General features: G+C 37.0%; 2 protein-coding genes across 4 annotated transcripts; one reads left to right on the top strand and one right to left on the bottom strand.

Annotated features, from left to right (window-relative positions):
• Positions 1-399: 399 nt before the first annotated feature.
• On the bottom strand, positions 400-1,687 carry LOC131438208 (ATP-dependent (S)-NAD(P)H-hydrate dehydratase). Of its 2 annotated transcripts, XM_058608074.1 has the most exons (2): positions 1,308-1,687; positions 400-1,124 (listed from the first exon to the last, which is right to left on the bottom strand). In XM_058608074.1, exons 1-2 carry the CDS (start codon positions 1,665-1,667, stop codon positions 633-635), a joined length of 852 nt encoding a protein of 283 aa, XP_058464057.1. In that variant the 5' UTR covers positions 1,668-1,687; the 3' UTR covers positions 400-632. The 2 variants fall into 2 exon arrangements, with proteins under 2 accessions (XP_058464057.1, XP_058464056.1); XM_058608073.1 differs by having other exon boundaries at positions 400-1,687.
• Positions 1,688-5,020: 3,333 nt separating this feature from the next.
• Positions 5,021-19,136, top strand: LOC131437450 (N-acetylgalactosaminyltransferase 6-like). 2 transcript variants are annotated; one of them, XM_058606816.1, is made up of 5 exons: positions 5,021-5,254; positions 15,533-15,918; positions 15,991-16,349; positions 16,404-17,284; positions 17,345-19,136. In XM_058606816.1, the coding sequence occupies exons 1-5, from the start codon at positions 5,204-5,206 to the stop codon at positions 17,522-17,524; spliced, it is 1,857 nt and encodes a 618-aa protein (XP_058462799.1). In that variant the 5' UTR covers positions 5,021-5,203; the 3' UTR covers positions 17,525-19,136. The 2 variants fall into 2 exon arrangements, with proteins under 2 accessions (XP_058462799.1, XP_058462800.1); XM_058606817.1 differs by lacking the exon at positions 5,021-5,254 and adding an exon at positions 14,240-15,251.
• Positions 19,137-20,415: the final 1,279 nt, after the last annotated feature.

The following is a 20,415-nucleotide window of genomic DNA, read 5'->3' as shown; positions in this document are numbered from 1 at the left end:
TAATCTGCATATGTGGCAACCCTGCACCTAAGATCAGCGTCGTTGTCGGTGCTGAAATCACCAACACACAACCACTACAATGCCACGCATTCGCTACTACAGTCTCCAATCGTAATCGCTCCTCCACACTAGCGACTCGTGCACCAACACAGTGCGAGTCAACACCGAAGGAAGAACTACCACTCTAATACAAACTATGATACAAGAGAAACACCAAAACGCGTGCGTCTTACTCGAAAGCTCGACTGGTTCTGTAAGAAGTTCTTGTTTCTATTTGTATTCTTCATTATAGTTGTTTCAAATGCATTTCAGAATGATTAGTGTGCGATTATCATACTAGGACTAGGGTGTAGGCTCTTAGTATTATCTTAACTAATAACAGAAATAAAAATCAATTGATTGATTTTTCATTTAAATATATTTTAAAGTCGGTTTGAATGCACACATAGATATCCTGAAACCGTCACATATTACATTCCTCGTAATCAGATTACTAGGCCGAATCATTGTTCGTTTTACCCTGTATTAAATATGTTATTCGTTTCATTCCTGATAAAACTAAATATCATCACCATCTACATACTTCTTAAACATGAAAATATCCCGAACGATTCAATAACCCTCAACTATTCCTATTCTTTCTTGTGTTCGAAATAATCCTCGAAAACACTATGGATCTGCTCGATCATATCGCTACAAGTCATACTACGTCCCTTAGCCTTATACGCATAACTGTTACAATTCTTCGTAAGAAAACTTGCGGCTGTACAAGCTACCACGGCGGGGCTGATCTCCCTTGATTCTAACGCCCAGAAGTAGAAAGTCGCTAGAGCTCCTGAAAGCAAATCTCCTTGTCCTCCACAACGGCGTCCTGAACCTCCTTGAGGACATTCGTATTTTTCTAACGTAAGCGAATCATAAATACGGTCATTTAGGCCCTTTTCGATCACAGTAACTCCTCGTCCAAGTTTCTCCATCATCTGCATAATTTTATCTCGATCATCTCCAAACAAGCGACAAAATTCGATAGCATTCGGAGTTAGGATGACACCATAGTAATCCTTTACTAGACTAATGTCGTGAGTGATCAGGTAAAGCCCATCTGCATCAATGATCAACGGCTTCTGCAATTGTCGGCAGATTTTTATCAATTCGGAAACCGTTTGCAAGACTAAACGATCACGCCCCAAACCTGGTCCGATCACTAGTACATGCAACCGTTCCAGCCATGGTTCAATTTGAATAATAGCATTGTTACTGTCCAACAAAGGATGCACAATCAACTCCGGACTATACGATTTGATTACCTGTGCAGCAGCCTGAGGACAGAAAACGTGAACGAGATCTGCTCCCACCTTTAGTGCACTGATGGCGGCAAAGTATGGCGCTCCGGTGTATTCCATTGATCCACCTACAACTCCAATACGGCCTGCTTGTCCTTTATGTCTACCCGGTTCGAGACCAGGCACTATATTCCGAGCTCGCTCTAACAGTGGCGGTTTGTTTTCGGACATTGTGATCTGGCGAATGAACAATCGATGTGCGCCAGCTCTCGAAAACTTGTAAATATTCAATATTTTTATTAAATCTCTTGATTTTTGACTACTCAGGGAACTAGAATAAAGGAGCAGAAAACTCGAATATTTTGACAGATTGGACAACAGCATTATCGTGCTGCAAGTGTGTTGACAATCACTTGCGATGAAAAGGTAGCTTATTTTGTGGGGTGGATGGGTGATACTGCTGTCAAAGATATAACAGCTGATGAGAGATGACTGAAAACATCGAATATTGCACGCGAGTAGAACTTTCGTGCAACATCGCTTCTTGGATTTAAAAGTGGCAATCGAATTGCGGGTAATTTGAAATGGATCGTTATATTTGACACATGTTGAACACTTCGATTCAACAATAAAGCGTTACACCCAATGAAGAATAATCAGCATAAGATTATTTCCAACGTAGTCAAAACTTCAAAAGCAAAGATACCAATCTAGCGGCAGTAAACTTTGCAAAATTTTTCAAACATTTTTAATGAGAGCATCTCTTTGATTATTTTTGTTCCCGATTACTGAGAGTTAATATTTTTAATAATCCGTGGTAATCAGAACCAAAAAAGATGCTCACATTTTTTTCCGGCAACGAATGTATCAACACGCAGTCAAATGTGATCATATTTTTAAAAGATGCCTGTTACCTTTTAATTAAACAGAATTAAGTTCAAATTTAGCTATTTTTCTGGATAACGTCAATTCACTTGAAATGACACCGGTTGATAGGTAATATCATCACTTATTTTTGTTTATAGTCCAATTCGCTTTACTATAACCAAAGACATCATAATAACAAGATATCCAGCTCTCACATTTCCCGAACAAATCATTGGCAACATCCTTTTTTGCGAGCATGGTGCCCTCAGGTGAGTCCGCATCGAATCTTGTAAATAGAATTAGGAGAGACAAATGTCTGACATGATATGTTGAATGTTATCATCCAAGTAGAGACTTCAATTTGTGTAAGAAGTTTAACTGTTGTTTTAAAAAGCAATCACCATTGAGGTTTCTATGCACGGTGAAAAATAACGGCGGCCCTAGTTAAAAATGGGTGGCCAATACGTTTCCTGATGAAAACAAAACAATATGTAAAAGCGATTCACACGTAACATCATGCGATCACCGACATGGAACGGTCACGGAACATAAACATTAATTGTAAGCAATTCATATGAAAAAACACTACGTCAAGTTCACGGAACATTTTAACGTCGGGTACGAGAGCAATATTCGGCTAAAAATATTAATAAATTAATCTTTTCGTCGACCGAAGTTGATTGATTGTATGAATCGTGTTTATTACATGCGTGTCCTGATGAAAACAAACCAATATCATTAGCATTTGTGGTTGTAAGGGAGCTGTCATAATACTCAATGTAGCAATTCTCCTGGAGCTTCGAGCATCCCAGTAATCCCTTATGGGCTCTTGCGTTCGAGCTTTCATACAATGGTAATTCATTCGTGCAAATCGTGCGCAACGGTGATTTTTTAACGGACTTTTACTTGTATGCTTTACAAAGCTTTTATGAAAAAGTTTGTACTAGCTTGGATGTCCGTTCTCTGTGACTGAAGATTGATTTCGTTCCAAGCTAACAGGGTCTGCTTTAAATGACCACCAAAAATAGCCTCGTGGTGCCGCAACAACGAGTCGCTTTATAATCAATGGAAACTCTTGATTTTTGATATATTTGATAAGCGATTACCTCAAATCATACTTATGAACGTATATACCGATTTCAACGAACTTAAATTCAAATTGAAATTTCTTAATTCTATCCGGATCTTACTCCCGATTCCGGAGTTACAGGGTCATTCGTGCTAAGCAAAATAGAATATGTGAATTAACTTTTCTCTGAGATGGGTCCACTGATTTTCAGAATCTTAGTTTCAAATGAAAGAGCCCACAGAAAGTTCCTGAATTCCATTTAGATCCGATTTCTTATACTGGAATTACAGAGAGTACACAAAATTTAATTTCGGAAGTGTGGCTATGCAAGATTAGATTCGTCAAATTCTGTTAGCAGTATATTCTAATTTCCAGATCTTGTTAGTTGACGATCAAACAAACTCATTGAGATTTCCGCTTCAAGCAGTATCAGAAATAGTGGTTCAAATCTTCAAAATGTAACTTATTTCGCCGGAGATAGCTCTAAAAAATTTCGCTAACTAAGATTCAAATGAAAGGCCTTATGATCTCATTGATTGCAATTTAATTTCATCAGGAACCGAATTCCAATTTCAAAATTATAAGGTAAAAAATGTTAAAAGTTTCCAACCGTCTTTTAGGTGACGATACTAAGAACGAATAAACTCTGCAAAACTGTAATAATAACTATTTCTATATGTAAGTCTTATTAGTTCATGGCCAAACGAAACGGTATGGCCTGTACCAGAAATAGCGGAAATAATGGTAAAAAACTCCTTGAAAACAAAACTTATTTCGATTTTCCCAGAAACAGTTGAACCGATTTTCACAAAATAAAGATCAAATAAAAACATCATATGATCTAAAAAGTTACCAAGAAACTTTATCGGAAACCGACTTCCGGCTTCGCAATTATTGACTGAAAAGTGTTAAAATACTAATCTGTCATTTGAGGGACTGCAAAATATAAAAACTCTGAGAAACTGTTCCAAGTCTTGCTAGTTGATGGTTCAACGAATCGGCCCCTAGTTTTCGATTCCAGTAGTACCAGAAAAGGTGAAAAAGAAAACTGAACTCACTTAGATTTCCCAGGGATAGTTGTAACGGTTTTCGCAAACTGAAACTGCTAGGAAATTTTACAAGAATCCAGCTGCGGAATTATAATGTGCACAGATTTAGAACTCTAAGTTGCTATGAAAGTCCAAATCAATGAGCAATGAGCTATAAAAAGAAACTGTTAACATATCACGCGAAAAATTCTTGTTTGAGACCTTGATATTCGTTTTTTCCTGTCGTTCTTTCTACTTCCCGACTATGTGCCACAGATTGTTGTTCTTTTAAAACAAGACGTCATCTTTCTATGTTGCTGACCCAGTTTTTTTTAAGGTCCAGTAGTAGCTCAAGCTATGAAAGCTGTAGCTCTAATCACATCATTATTGATTAAAACGGAGCAACGAAGAGGATCTTCCACAAACATGTCGTAGCAAAAATTTTTAAAAACCGATGACGAATCCCGCGCCACTCGCTCGCAATTAACTATTCCGTGGTATCATAACAGCTTGTGTTTTTGCCATATCAAAATTCATACGACAACGGTAGTGGAGCTATAAATTTCGTTTGTATCAGGGGTTAGCCATAAATGGCTATCGAGAAATTCAACAGTCATTTGCTCATAGACCGTTATAAACAACGTGTTGAAAAAAGCTGAAAACATAACCAATAAATCATTCATTAGCTAAGGACGATCCCTTTCGGTGATGGCAGCTTCTAGAGTCCACTTAGCCAGAATTTGGCAAGCACTGGATAGTCTTTATCAAACGGTCATCGCAGGCACACATGTGCTGCCTTCGTCACACGTTTACACGTCGCGAGTTTTCCGGTTTGCGGTAACATTTTATCACCTGTTAGTGTGCATACGTGGGCGTAGAGATAACATAAAGCATGTTGTCATTGTTGCTGAAATAATTAGAGTTGAATCGAACAATTTTATTGAAATCACAAAACGATGAAAGTTCCGAGAATGTTTAGGCAAATTAAGCATTCCGCTTATCGTAAGGTGTGTAGGAGTATGTTTACGCAAACTGCGATAAGCTGTGGAAAGATATCTAAATTGTTAACATAGTTTGGTTTTCCTTCTCTGATTTGTCTTAAATTTAATCGCATTGAAAAAATATCTATCATCTTTTTTATTATCACCGAAAACCGAGTTTGGTTTGTTTATGGCAATATACTCTCATAACCAGTTTCCATCGTGATCCCGATTTCTGTACAAACAAAAAATAAAATAAACTGTCGCTATTAATATTTGAAAGACGCGTGAATGGGACGCTGCACGATGTAGGCTGTACAAGCCGTCCACTTTAATGTGATGAGGAACGTTGATACAGAGGCTAGTCCTGTCGATCGTCGTTTACGGTTTGTGTTATGTTATATCATTTTTATCAACCACTTCTTTTGTGACCATCTTCAATGAATTTCTATAATGAATTCTAAGCTAATATAAACGGATGGGATTAGTCGGTCGCACTCCAGTCAGCAGGTGATTGAACTCATCGTTGTATTCGTACTGCTTGTGATAATAGCTTCCTTCGTCGCACTGAAAGAACTAGTCGATTTTTGATATATTGCGGAAGGTCATTTAAAAATATCGGTAAAAGGCAGATTGATTGTGATGCGGTATACATTATATTTGTATATCTGTACTGTTGCAAAAAACATTGTGATAGATTAATTGTTTTAATCTAATTGAGTTTTAATCTAACATAGAAGTATTATCAACACTACAGACCCTTATAGTAACAAATTGGCGATTACTTCATAGGGAGTCAAACGAACCGTAAAATTCCCATGCTATAACGAGCCAAGCTAAACTTGAGGATATTGTTATTAAACAAATATGGTATCAAATCAAATCAAATCCGGTATTATTATTGAATAAAATAATAGAAGTACGCTTAGTTTTGTTGTTATTTAATACCATCAGAATTGTTGTGTTTAACATTAGGCTCAGAATCCTCTTAAGCTATCTTTCAAGTTCGTTGTTTTTGCTTATTCGAAGTCTTTCAAAATATGCCAAATTTATCGATGAAATTTAACAAAGAATCGTTTATCTTTCAAATCTATCGTTCAGAAAATCTCAACTCATGCAATTTAAATAACGCGATATTTCTAACAATAAACTCTGAATCAGCTAGTTGCAATAGTTAGTCAACTATTCAGTAAAGGTCGTGGTAAAACAAGTGAGATGAATAGTCCATCACCAAATGAACATATACTTTATGAGGCAACTGCTTTTTTATGACAAAAGCCGAAAGCACTTAATGGACGTATTAAACTTAGACGAGGTTAAACTTAATGCGTTTGCGTTATTATATTAAAATCAGAAAAATTATATCTCTGTTGAGGTTATCTCATAAGACAGGTTGTGATGACACTTTTAAGTTTCGATAAATGTTAGTCTGAACAAAGATCTGAATGGAAAAAGTTACAAATGACGGATCAAATTAATCCCGATTGTCTAAAATAATCGAGCATGAGATGAATATTCATATTTCGGATTCCCGGGGCTATACATTAAATTCTACATATGTTTGAGGTCGACAAGATCTGAGAATCGATCCCACTTAATTGAAACAACTCCTTATTCCAAGGTACTGTACAAGTTGTTTCACGTGTACAAGTTATAAGAATGTGTAGTTGTTATAAGAATGACTAATAATATTTACTAAAATGTTTTTATTAAATTTTGTAGTATCTGTTAATACTCTTATTATGTATTGAACTTTATTTCTATTTATTTTATAGAATATAGATGAGATAAGAATTTTTAAGTTTACTCACCTTACTAAACCGAAAGGTTTTTAGATTGGTAATAGTTTATAACAATAGGAAAATACTAGAGATATGCACACTTGAATCGTATTGTTGAATCTCGGTAATCGTCTCAGAAAAACGTTTACTTATTGAGAATCTCGGTAGTCCTAAATTTAGTTACTAGCAATTATGACTGAAACTGTCAGCCAAAGTTTTACAATTAGCTCATCAAATGCACCTAGTAATAAACTATGACAAAATTGCTATGTCATCAGTAATTGAGCGTGAAAATGATTTTTTTATCATTGTAAGATCTAAAGAGAAAAAATTGAGAATGTGGTTGTTCGGAGAAATGTGTTTTCATAAATCAATATTAATATCTTCTGCAAAAATCATAAAAAGTTGTGTTTCTCTACCGTATTGCAATGAAATAACCTCATTTACGATGAAATTATATTAATAATGCACTGGTCTTACAACCTGGAAGGATTCTTAGTGTCAATAGGATCGTAGCACGAGCCATGCAATGGTTCTATGAATCGGCTGCAAAGTATGTTGAAACAAAAAGATTTTTAATATGATTTAACAATTATGACCTGAAGCATCTGATCATTTGGCAAAAGCAGGTATCTTACCCGAAATGATTTTGAAATCCCACCTGTAGTTAACTATCCCCTCTAAGTACTTCAAGTATTGTTAGAAAACCATTTGAAGAAACTCGAACAATATCATGATTCAATAAATAGGCACCTCAAGGCTGCAGTTGCTATATCGTTATCAGTATTGTAACTGTTATCACATAGTGTGTAGAATGACATTTAAGAGATATCATAAATCTTTCGAACAAAATACTCAGCTACTCAACTACCTGTCTAAAACAAAACACTCATAATAACCATAATATGAAAACCTGTTTTTAATCCACCTAGTGGTGTAATTATATTTTCAAAAACATCACAAGAAGATTTTGCCAAGATATTTTTCAAACTTGAATAAAATCAAAAACTTTATTAAGTATAAACTACCATAACCTTCAATTTGTAAACAGTTATGTTAAGTTAATATAGATTTAAATGTGGCAATCCTGCACTTTATACAAAATTGAACAAAGCAGGCTGTGTGCTGAGCGAAGGTGTTTTAGCACGGTTCGATGCGTACCAGGACGAACCGATGCGTACCGATTGTGCATATTTTTGTATGACAGCTTAAAAGTTTTGACACTCATCGCCCTATAATTCCGAAGCCGGAATTTCGATCTGGACGAAATCGCACAGTATCTTTTAAGACACTGAGAGCTTTAATTTAATCGTTGCTAAGAAATCGAAATGAGTTTCGTTTTTGGAGCTTTTCTTTAATAAACAAAGGAAGTGCAAACCTAGTCTAGTAGTCCCAACGTAGATTTATATATCTACTAACTAATCCGAAAAAGTTAAGTTCGCATTTACTCATAGATTTGCACATATTACCTTGTAATTTCGGAACCGGAGATCGGATAAAGATAAAATTCAATAGCGATCTATGGGACCATAAGATTTTCCATTTAATTCTGAATTTGTGGAAATCGGTTCAGGCATCTCTGAGATGTCTACGGCCTCCGTTGAAGAGTCGGTTTTCACAGTGATAGCATAGCCTTTCTACATGAGAAACTCAAACAACCAAAGTTGGTTAAAATAAAATTCGAAGCATGCGAAACCGAATATCACCGTTGAAAAAAAATCGTGCCCGATTTCATCGATCAATTATCACCATCAGCAAAATCAACGACGATTACGATCACTCGAAGAGAGTGTGGACAAAATCTCATCCCGTTTGATATCAGTATAGTGATGTCCCATAAACTCACAAGTGATAATGAAACGATAATCATTCAAATTCATTCTCACGATTGTCAGTCCTGCAGCGATTTTCACTGAATTTTCGTTCACATGGAAAATTAGATCCCACCAATCGATAGTTCACTAATAAGCAGCACTCATTGATTAAAACATTGTTATTAACCATAGAAACAGATCACCTAGACAAAACAATGCGCATATCCCTCTCATCGTTGAGTTTCCCGTAATTAAATCCATAGTTAGATATGAACGTCGTCGTATAAACTCCAAGCAATGTGAGAAAAAAGTAAAACTAGTGCTTAAAAATATCTCTAGCATCAGGAGTTACCGCACTATTTATGAATGAGTTGAGATTCCGGGAAGCCAAATGCAGGATCTTTTTCCCCAAATAAGATTGCTGTCGGGCGAGAGATGCGCCCAGGGTGGTAACCCTATCTGGAACAAAATTTGTTGTCTTCATAATCATTATTCATTTTTTTCGCTGTATTTGCATTGCATATGGCTATTGCGTATTGCACTTCCGACATCTGAATAGCTTCATCTGCAAGTGAAAATCGTTGCATGAGTGATAATCGTGAGAATGATCATTCATAAGAGCAAATTCAGCAGCTAGAAGTTTTATATGGAAGATCTATAATAGAACTGAAACTGGAACAAACGTATCCCCAGCAAACCGTTCTAGTTTTATTTAAACGAACAGTTCTTCTGCCAAATTTAAAACTGGCATACGATGCCGTTCTACTTTTTCTATATTTGAAACACTAGTTAAACACTGCTGGGGCTGCCAGTTTTTCTTGTTATAAAATCCAGATTTAAATTTTAAAACTGACATAAATTATGCATCTAGAACAAGAACACTGCTGAATATGTCCTAATCAAGTGTGAATTTAAAAAATATAACAGCAGTGATATTGATAGAAATGAGATTATATTCAGCGGCAATATTTGACTTGGTGATAATTGCGCAACACTGATCAGAAGTGATAACCAGCCCGGTGGCAAGGATAGGGCGCTCCAGCAAGTGCGATCGTAGCCAACACTCAGGCAAAAAATATATGGAATTTCATAATGATTTCGTATGATTTTTAGCCACAAGAATATCGTAAGCGAATCATAAGATCGCCTTATGAAATCCCGAAAACAGGAATTCCAATAAAACGCCTTATGAAATTTATACGAAATTTTTAGGAACATTGTGCGAAAATTCTATGATAAACATAACTTCTCTCATATATTGTGAAGTTCATAAGTTGTTCGTATGAAAACTATAATAGTGATAGATAAGATGTACATTGCAGAGGTATATTTTTCATATTTATCTTATGAAATTTCGATTTTGGTGATTTTTGATGCATCATAAGATTTGCCTTATGATTTTCACTACTCAATTTGCCTGAGTGAACATCTGGGGCATTTGGTGGGCAATCAGAGCGATCTTAATTTCCTTATCGTAGTAATGATATTCTGATCGATAATTTGCGGGGAAGTGCGGTAAAGGGTACTGAATAAACAAGTAGATTGTAAAATCCAATTTTTTGTTAGCCATTCTTCTTCATTGTTTTGGTATTTGCAGAATGATGCTAACCACAGTTTCATGAGGTCATAGCAGGGAGCTGGTAATAACGCTACTCCAATATCAATCAAACGATTTTCGTTATCATGATCGACGATGTAAACGATAATTACCGACGATTATTTTCGCTGATAATAGCTGATTTTTTTATTTTTGCCTTTCTCATATAGAAAGGCTATGCAATCACTGTGAAAACCGACTTTTAAACCGAGGCCATTAAACCGACTTTTTAAGCATATACCATTCGATTCACCTCGACGAACTGAGCGAACTGTGTGTGTGTGTGTGTGTGTGTGTGTGTGTGTGTGTGTGTGTGTGTGTGTGTGTGTGTGTGTATGTGTGTGTATGTATGTATGTAACACAAATATGCATTCGCTTTGGCGATGGCTGAACAGATTTTCACAAACTTACATTCAAATGAAAGGTCAGTCCCATAGCTTGCCATTCAATTTAATTTCTATCCAATTTCTGGTTCCGGAATTACAAGGTAATAAGTGCGAATCTATAAGTAAATGCGCACTCAAGTTTCTCGGAAATTCCTTGACCGATTTTCACAAGCTAAGATGCAAATAAAAGGTCATCAAAGTTGATCCAGATCCGAGTTTCGGTTCCGATATTACAGCGCGATAAGTGAAAATTATCAATTTCATGAATGATGGCAAAACGATGTGCAAATTTTTATAAAACTTGCTGTTAAATTCATCTAATAGGCAGATCGTGTTAGTTAAGGGGGTAGGGTCTAAATGATGGAACACTCCCAACAAAACACAAACGTAAACGCAAAGGCGTTGTTATTTTCAACCTGCACTACACCGGTGTAGCGGAAGTTGCACTGAAACCGTTCGTTTTTGCTAATTGCACTACACTTTTTCTACACCGAGAGGTGAGTTGGTATCACTGTATCGTACTTGGTGCCTGGATGTTGCCCTGAAAAAAAAGTCTAATTTCAATGTGTATCAGGCAACTTATAGTAAAGTAATAAATCGAAACAGTTATTTTGAGTGATAGTGCGGCTATGGCAAGTGTGTGTTATTCAGTGAAAAGTGTTATTTTTTTAACATTGCTGAAACGAAAATAAAAAATATTTCAGCCAGTCACGTACCCAGAGGGGGGGCCCGAGGGGCCCGGGCCCCTCCCGAAATAAAAAACAAATATATAATTATTTAGACGGTTTGCAGAATAACAAGACAGTAAACGTGAAGAAATTTAATACAATAACAGTTTCAGTGGAAAAGTTTTAAGTGTCTGATAAAAACACCCGTAAAAGGCACACCGAGAATTAAGTATATAAGCAATCTTCAGTAACATTTTTTTTTATCTTTGGGCCCCTCCCGAAACGAAATCCTGGGTACGGGCCTGATTTCAGCGACGCTAAGAGTTAATTTACTGCCCAAAATTAAGCGACGTCAACCGATGCAAATTTATCGCAAAAAATTAAACGACATCAACCGATCAAAGCGCCATCTGTATATCATTGTCGGTGTTATCAGATTTATATGGAATGTGTGAAAATTTACAAATCAACATTGTGATTCAAGCTGAAAATATAAAATTGAGCTGCTGCAAAGCCATAAGCGAGTGTTTATTTTATTTTATTTTCTCAGTAGTGGTGTGTCATCTCGCGTTGTTGACAGCAATGCAAATAGTAGAAGCAGGATACTGGTGAGGTCGTTGCTTAGAGATATTTCACAATTTTCTTATTTACAATCTTATAATATTTCTACTAAAAATCGGGCTAGACTAAACTCCGTCGATTATTCGAGGAACGTTCGATCAATTTTTTTCTTAGGTTAAACGCTAAGGTTAAGACGCGTGCGTGAAGTATATAACCGTGCAAATATTTTTTTGTGACCGTGCTTAACAGTTCGGCTGAAAAGTTCGTATCGTTTAATAGAAACACACATTTTTTTGCCAAAATTTGTTTTTATTATTGAACATAATTGCCATCAGAGGCTATACAGCGATTATAGCGAACTTCCAACTTTTCGATACCATTTTTGTAGTACGATTTGTCCTTTGCCTCAAAATAGGCCTCAGTTTCAGCGATTACCTCTTCATTGCTTCTAAATTTTTTATCACTGAGCATTCTCTTGAGGTCTGAGAACAGGAAAAAGTCACTGGGGGCCAAATCTGGAGAATACGGTGGATGAGGAAGCAATTCGAAGCCCAATTCGTTCAATTTCAGCATGGTTTTCATCGACTTGTGACACGGTGCATTGTCTTGATGAAACAAAACTTTTTTCTTCTTCAAATGAGGCCGTTTTTTTGAAATTTCGTCCTTCAAACGCTCTAATAACGCTATATAATAGTCACTGTTGATGGTTTTTCCCTTTTCAAGGTAGTCGATGAAAATTATACCATGCGAATCCCAAAATACAGACGCCATAACCTTACCGGCCGATTGTTGAGTCTTTCCACGCTTTGGGTTCGGTTCATCGCGTGCAGTCCACTCAGCTGACTGTCGATTGGACTCCGGAGTGAAGTGATGGAGCCATGTTTCGTCCATTGTTATATATCGACGAAAAAAATCGGTTTTATTTCGATATAACAGCTCCAAACACTGCTCAGAATCATCAATTCGTTGTTGTTTTTGATCGATTGTGAGCTCACGCGGCATCCATTTTGCACAAAGCTTTCTCATATCCAAATATTCGTGAATAATATGTCCAACACGTTCCTTTGATATCTTTAGGGTGTCAGCTATCTCGATCAACTTCACTTTACGGTCATTGAAAATCATTTTGTGTTTTTTTTCACGTTTCCATCGGTAACAGCCTCTTTTGGACGTCCACTGCGTTCCTCGTCTTCGGTGCTCATATGACCAGTACGAAATTTTGCAAACCACTTACGAATTGTTGCTTCGCCCGGTGCAGAGTCTGGATAACACTCATCAAGCCATTTTTTGGTATCGGCGGCACTTTTTTTCATCAAAAAGTAGTGTTTCATCAACACACGAAATTCCTTTTTTTCCATTTTTTTCACAATAACAAAAGTAGCTTCACTCAAAATGTAATATCTCACAAAATAATAATCAGACAGCTGTCAAATTTATACACGTATTTTTTGAAGGTTGGTACTAACTGAAAATTGTATGGATTTAGTTCTTTTCAGCCGATCTGTTAACTAGGGCGTATGTAAATATAGTTATTTTGGTTAAGGATATTACTTCGTATCGCGTAAGGCGTTGTTGTTCGATTGATGATAATTACGTTCACGTTCCTTCCTCCATCTGCACTCCGCCATAGATGGTTCGCAGAACCTTTCTTTAAAAACCACTAAGGGCGCGTTAGTCCTCTACTAACATAGTCCAGGTCTCGTGGCCATAGAGAACAACCGGTCTAATGAGCGTTTTGTAGATGGTCAATTTCGTGCGGTGGCGTACTTTTCTCGATCGAAGGGTTTTTATGACTCCAAAGTACGCACAGTTGCACGGTCTGCTATAAAACGTTACTTTGATCATATACCTAAAAATAGAGGTCCAAAACGGAACTCTCTTCGATTTCTCAACGATGGTTAAAGCCATCGTCCAAGTACCATGCGCGCGGGTGGTTTTAGGAAATTTTCGATGGAAATTTTGAAAAATTTGCAAAAACCAAAAACATACAGATACAAAACTTTTATCTATCTGCAGAGCAAAAATGGCAGAAAAATTCGGAAGATTTTTCGAGTGTCTAGAAAATGAGTGTTTTTGTGATCTTTTACAATTATTACACATATTCAAACTGAAGCGTTTTTTCTTCAGTTCATTGCAAAATTTATCTTATTGTGTGGAAAACTTAAAAAACTTTACAAAACTAACATTATTCTGTTTATAAACTGAACTAGAAACGTTGCGAAATAATTTGTATTTCATTTAGTACTTTCAAATCGTAAAAGTACAACGAAATCGGTTATATGAAATTCGATGATTTTCCATGAGAAGCGTGAAAAGCTTTCCAAAAATGTGTATGAATGTAATCCCTGCAGCCCGAAAAAGATGATTGATGAATTTTAAGTATAATAATAATAAGTTTTAACATGATTTCATTTACATAAAATTTGAAGTGATTAACACTTGCAGTTTAAGTGTCGAGCCATATGCGGCGAAATTTAGTGTAGAGCACATCAGTCTAACGTGTTGTTTTTTATCAGAATAAATAAACTGAATTTGAAAAATCCAATGCCGAGCCAATTTCACTAAACTTACTTTGAAGGGTTATCAATCAATATAACGATTGTCGGTATACACAAGAAAGAAATCTAATCAAACAAACCGGATAAACCAGCATGAATCAACAAAAAGAAAAACTTAAAACAAAAAAGAATCACAAAAAGCCTTTGCCGGCCGGCTATCATCATAAGTAGCACGTATGTATCTACCGTCATTTGGGTCTGCTTTAGTTAATTGAATCAGAACCCTTATGCAGTAATATTTTTCTTGTATTCAGATTTTTTTCTTTTATCAGTGAGATATATAACTCAATGTTTTGCTTTCTTTAAATCTCAATTGTACAAAGTAGTATCACATGACGGTACCTACAAGAAAAAGTGAATGACGCGATCGTTAAACGGTAAGTTGTAATTATTCGTGATCATCTCCACTACTGTTGACATTGGAGTGACAGACAATCGTAGAAGGCCAAGGTCACCGTCATGAATGGATAAAACTGATAGAATTTTGTTATAAAAGTGCATTACGAAGTGAGCCATGGAGTTGCACAATGATGCATCATGTCTGTTTCAATTGATTGATTGATTACAAAGATTTGCCATATCTTTTTCGAAAGCTTAGTCTAAAATGATTACTGTATTTTGGTCATAGCTAATCACAACAAAATACTCTGTTATTCGAGGTAATATGAACTGATGCTGAAGCAAGACACTGATCCTGGTAGCCTTATTTTAATGATTACATGACTTTTCTTACTAAATTCGTGAAACAAATATTTTAAATGAAAACGATAATCATCACCTTAACGATATCGAACACCGCAATGCTGTTACTTTCAACGACCTCAATCGACCACTAACGTTATAAAGCATTCAAAGCGGTCCATTTTTATGCTAATTTTATCTTCTTCTGTACAGTTCATTGTTTCCTGTTTTGCTTTAACCTTTTTTTGTGTGATTCTAGGCTCGCAAAGCCACAATTAGCGCATGGGTGCTCAAACTGATGTTTGTGCTATCGTGTATGATCATCACGGTGGTGCTTATCATTCAGAAGTACCAGAGTCTTGCGAACTTCAAGAATACACTGTACCTTCGCTTCGCAAGTGATGGGTCATTTTTCGACGGCAGTCGGCGAAACGTCGAACTTTTACGCATTGACTGGCATGACTATGCATATGTCGAGAAAGAAGCTGAACAACAAGGCCCAGGTGAACACGGAAAACCAGTGACACTGCAAAGACAAGAAGACATCAAATTAAACAGAAAACTGTATTCAGAAAATGGATACTCAGCTGTGATAAGTGATATCATCGCACTCAATCGTTCCGTGCCAGACATTCGACATACCCAGTGAGTGTGCCACCAAACCGGGTCTTAGAGAAACAAATCAGATATCTCATTTCATCAAACACTAGTTTTCAGGTGTCGTAAAAAGCGTTACCTCCAGGAACTGCCAAATGTTAGTGTTATTATTATTTTCTACAATGAACACTGGAGCACACTGCTACGAACAATTTACAGCGTGTTGAATCGATCCCCTTCTAATTTGTTAAGGGAAATAATATTGATCAATGATCACAGCACCAAGAAATTTCTCTGGAAGCCACTGCAAGATTTTGTAGAAAGTCAACTCGCTCCGGTAGTTAAATTAATCAACTTACCAGAGCGATCGGGTTTGATCATTGCGAGATTGGCAGGCGCCAAAGCAGCTAACGGAGATGTCCTGATTGTTCTTGATTCGCATACAGAAGTTAATACCAACTGGCTACCTCCTTTACTCGGTAAGTCCAGCTCACTTCAAAATTGTAACGACGTACCAATTTGTTTCTTTTCAGAACCAATTGCTGAGGACTACCGTACGGTGGTGTGTCCATTTATTGATGTGATTGTACACGATACATTCGAGTATCGCTCGCAAGATGAAGGTAAACGTGGTGGTTTTGACTGGAAGTTCTATTACAAGCGACTTCCACTACGACCGGGAGATTCAAGCGATCCTACAAAACCATTCGAAAGTCCCGTTATGGCTGGTGGACTGTTTGCAGTTAGTGCAAAGTTCTTCTGGGAACTTGGAGGTTACGATGAAGGTTTAGACATTTGGGGTGGTGAACAGTACGAGCTCAGTTTCAAGATATGGCAATGCGGTGGTCGGTTGGTGGATGCACCCTGTTCGCGTGTTGGCCATGTGTATCGAGGATATTCACCGTTTCCTAACCCAAGAGGAGTGAACTTCATCACCAAAAACTTCAAACGTGTTGCCGAGGTTTGGATGGACGATTATAAGCAATTTCTTTACGAGCGGAATCCCCAATTCGACAAAACTGACGCTGGTGATTTGACCAAACAGAAAGCTTTGCGAGAAAAACTGAAATGCAAACCTTTCAAGTGGTTTTTAGAGGAGGTAGCACCTGATTTGCTAGTTCGATATCCGTTACGTGACCCTCTACCTTTCGCATCCGGACGAGTTCAGAATCTAGCAAATACGAACGTTTGTTTGGATACCCTGAACCATAAGACTAAGCAACCAATTGGGGTTTTCGGCTGTGCCAACAACAAAACACATCCGCAAAATAACCAATTTTTTACACTGACCTATTATCGAGACATTCGAGCAGCTAGTGTTGAAAAATGCCTGGATGCTTCCAATGATGATTCGGATGTTATTCTGTTTAACTGCCACGAGTCGCAAGGGAATCAGCTGTGGCAGTACGATTTTGTATGTATCATCATATCGGTTTCCAAAACATTTCTATATTCTGTTTATGTATACTTACAGGAAAAGAAACTAATCATTCACGGAAAGCCAAGCCGTAATCAGTGTCTAGATCTAGTTGGTAAGAAGGTTGTAGTAGCCAGATGTGATCATAGAAAACAAACTCAGCGGTGGGACTGGGGTTTCATCAATACTACCAACCTACGAAACTGGGAAAACTATGGAGCAAAGTTGTTAAAATAAAAATAATACTAGTTACGACTAAACTGCACTACAGATTTATTTTCAAGAGCAACATAGCATAATTACTAGATGAATGACTCAACTGTGTGACTCATAAACTAAGAAATGTTTGTCCTCAAAACATTGCATTTATGGTTTTTATTAGATAATTATAGAAAATTTGCATACTTGCAAATTACTGATCTGAAAAATTATCAGATGTGGGTGTCCTAAAACCATACAGAACAGACATCCAAGCTAGTACGAACTTTTTCAAAAAAGCTGTGTAAAGCATACAAGTGAAAATCCGTTTAAAATCACCGTTGCGTACGACTTTGCACGCTTGTATTACTATTGTATGAAAGCTCGAACGAAAGAGCCCATAAGCGACAGCTAGGCTGCTCGAAGCGCCTCTATAGGCGAATTGCCACTTGGTGATCACTTTACCAAACAGCCGTTAAATTTTCTACATACATTGGAATCTATACTTGGATGTCTGTTCTCTGTGTTAAAACATCACAATAACAGTTTAAACGTCAAATAAATATTTCGTATGATTTCTTCCATAAGTATTAAAATCAACCAATAATAAAAACGTGAGGGACCAAGTAGAACCAGATAAAATCTTGCATGTATATGGATAATTGTTTACTTAAGACAACGCAATCAAAGAATTACAGACTTTTTAACAGAAATCCGCAGGAACGAGTTTCATATATTTTTCGATTGAGTTCGACGATATATGAAATGGCTGTGTGCGTAACACTACAATGAACTCTGATTCAAGTTAAAAGTCTGGTGCTCCCAAAGGCTACATTTGAATTTTATACGGATTGATTTCCGATTTCGCTATTGCTGGCTTACAGAAGTGTGAAAATTGTCAAGATAAAGTTTCAACGCATTTTTGGTAGCCGACTACCCAGAGCAATCAATACATGATATTACTATTGGGAAATTTACTACCAAACAACCTCTTCCGTGCAAGCGAAACAATGGATTGAAAAATGTTATCCGGACTCTTGTCCATCAAAAGCAACGATTTGTCGGTGGTTCGTCGAGTTTAAACGTGGTCGTACCGACACAAATGACGCGGAACGCTCGGGTAGACCTGTGAAAGCCGTTACACCGGAAAATGTGAGTGAAGTGACAAAAATTATAATGAAAGATCGTAAAGTGAAGCTCCGTGAGATTGCTGAGATGACACAGATATCATATGGAAGTGTATTTACTATCCTTCGTGAAAAATTGAGCATGAAAAAGGTTTTTTCCAAGTGGGTGCCGCGATTGCTTTCGATGGAACAAAAACAACCTGCCACAAGTCGATGAAAACAATGGCGAAATTGAACGAATTGGGCTTTGATCTGCTTCCCCACCCCCCATACTCGCCAGATTTAGTCCTCAGTGACTACTGGCTCTTTGCTGATCTTAAAAAAATGCTCCAGGGAAAAAGATTTGGCTCAAATGAGGAGGTCATCGCTGAAACTAAAGCTTATTTTGAAGCGAAAGATAAATTTTTTTATAAACATGGTATTGAAAAATTGGAAAAACGTTGGAACCATTGTATCACCCTAAAAGGTGATTATGTTGATGAATAAAAAAAAATTTTGCAAAAAAATGTTGTTTCCATTGTTAGTCTCGGGACTGAAGTGAAGGATTGTTCGTTCGATGCGTGTTGCTAACACATGGATCAATATCCATGTGTTAGCAACACGCATCGAACGAACAATCCTTCCCTTCCCCGGTAGATGTGGCCGGCATTGGTATTGATCAGGATGCAGGGGTCAACGCAGTTTGCACAGTGTGAAACAGCGTGCTATTCCCAAACATATTGCTTCAAAAACCTTTTTGCAATCAGTCAATTGGTCCTGATAAATAACTCAGTAGCAACACACGGGTGGTATCCAATGCTTATGCTAATAACTACTCTAGCGCTCAGTAGAGACATCCTTCAGACGACATTCGGTTCATTAGAGAGTAGGTTTGTTTTTTTCATGAAATTTTATTTTTCCCCGGTTTTAATCTATATAGGTCTTTCGTCGGGGGACTCGTGAGTTAGTTATAGAAAAAATTTGACGAATTTAACATTTCTTTCCCCATACTTCTATGTACGACATTCGATGCGGACTCCCCTAAGGGCGTCATGTCCGCGCAAAAGGATGTTGCCAATGATTTGTTCGGGAAATGTGAGAGCTGGATATCTTGTTAATATGATGTCTTTGCTTATATGGTCGTTCAAACACCGATGATGAACCACGCTATAGTTAACTAAATGCTGTTGTTGCGGAAATCGTCTCAAAAGTTCATTTCAGCTTTATGGAAAATCGAAAAGTGAAATTGTAATAGATAACTGACATCGTAGAGTTATCATAAGGAAGTGAACTCATAATTTCGCATGAGCGCTTGCGTGGGAAAAAACTGTTTGGGAAGTGAATGCCGTGCTCACAGCTAATCAAATGCACCATGTCACTTTAGTATTTCCTTTATAATACTTACTTCCAGGTATAAAAGAGATAAGTTCAAGGACTCAACTCAAATGAGAAAAGCGAACCGTTGATTCTATGGAACTTTCGGAGCACAGGAAGAAACAACTAACCAGATTGAGGATTCAAAAACAAGTGGCGGTCCAGCCGTCTGTTTAATTATACTTCAGATAAACAATGTTACCAGTTTTCTAACTTTCTAACCTTTTTCGATCGTATATACGCAAAAGGGCGTATATTACAGTCACAAGTCCATGACCATATTCGCCAAAATTAGCTTCCCGCGGCTATTTCCTGTTTCAAGTTTAAAAAATAAACTTGCTGGAAAAAGATTTGCATCGAATGAGGTCATCACTGAGATCGAAACTCTTTTTAGACTAATAAGAAACCAAGATATCAAAATGGTGCTGTTTATATTGCAAATTACAATTG

Source organism: Malaya genurostris, chromosome 3, assembly GCF_030247185.1.
Source record: "Malaya genurostris strain Urasoe2022 chromosome 3, Malgen_1.1, whole genome shotgun sequence".
In the NCBI taxonomy this organism is placed as follows: domain Eukaryota; kingdom Metazoa; phylum Arthropoda; class Insecta; order Diptera; family Culicidae; genus Malaya; species Malaya genurostris.
Note: the sequence above shows the minus strand (reverse complement) of the source record. Positions and strands in the feature narration are given on the sequence as shown.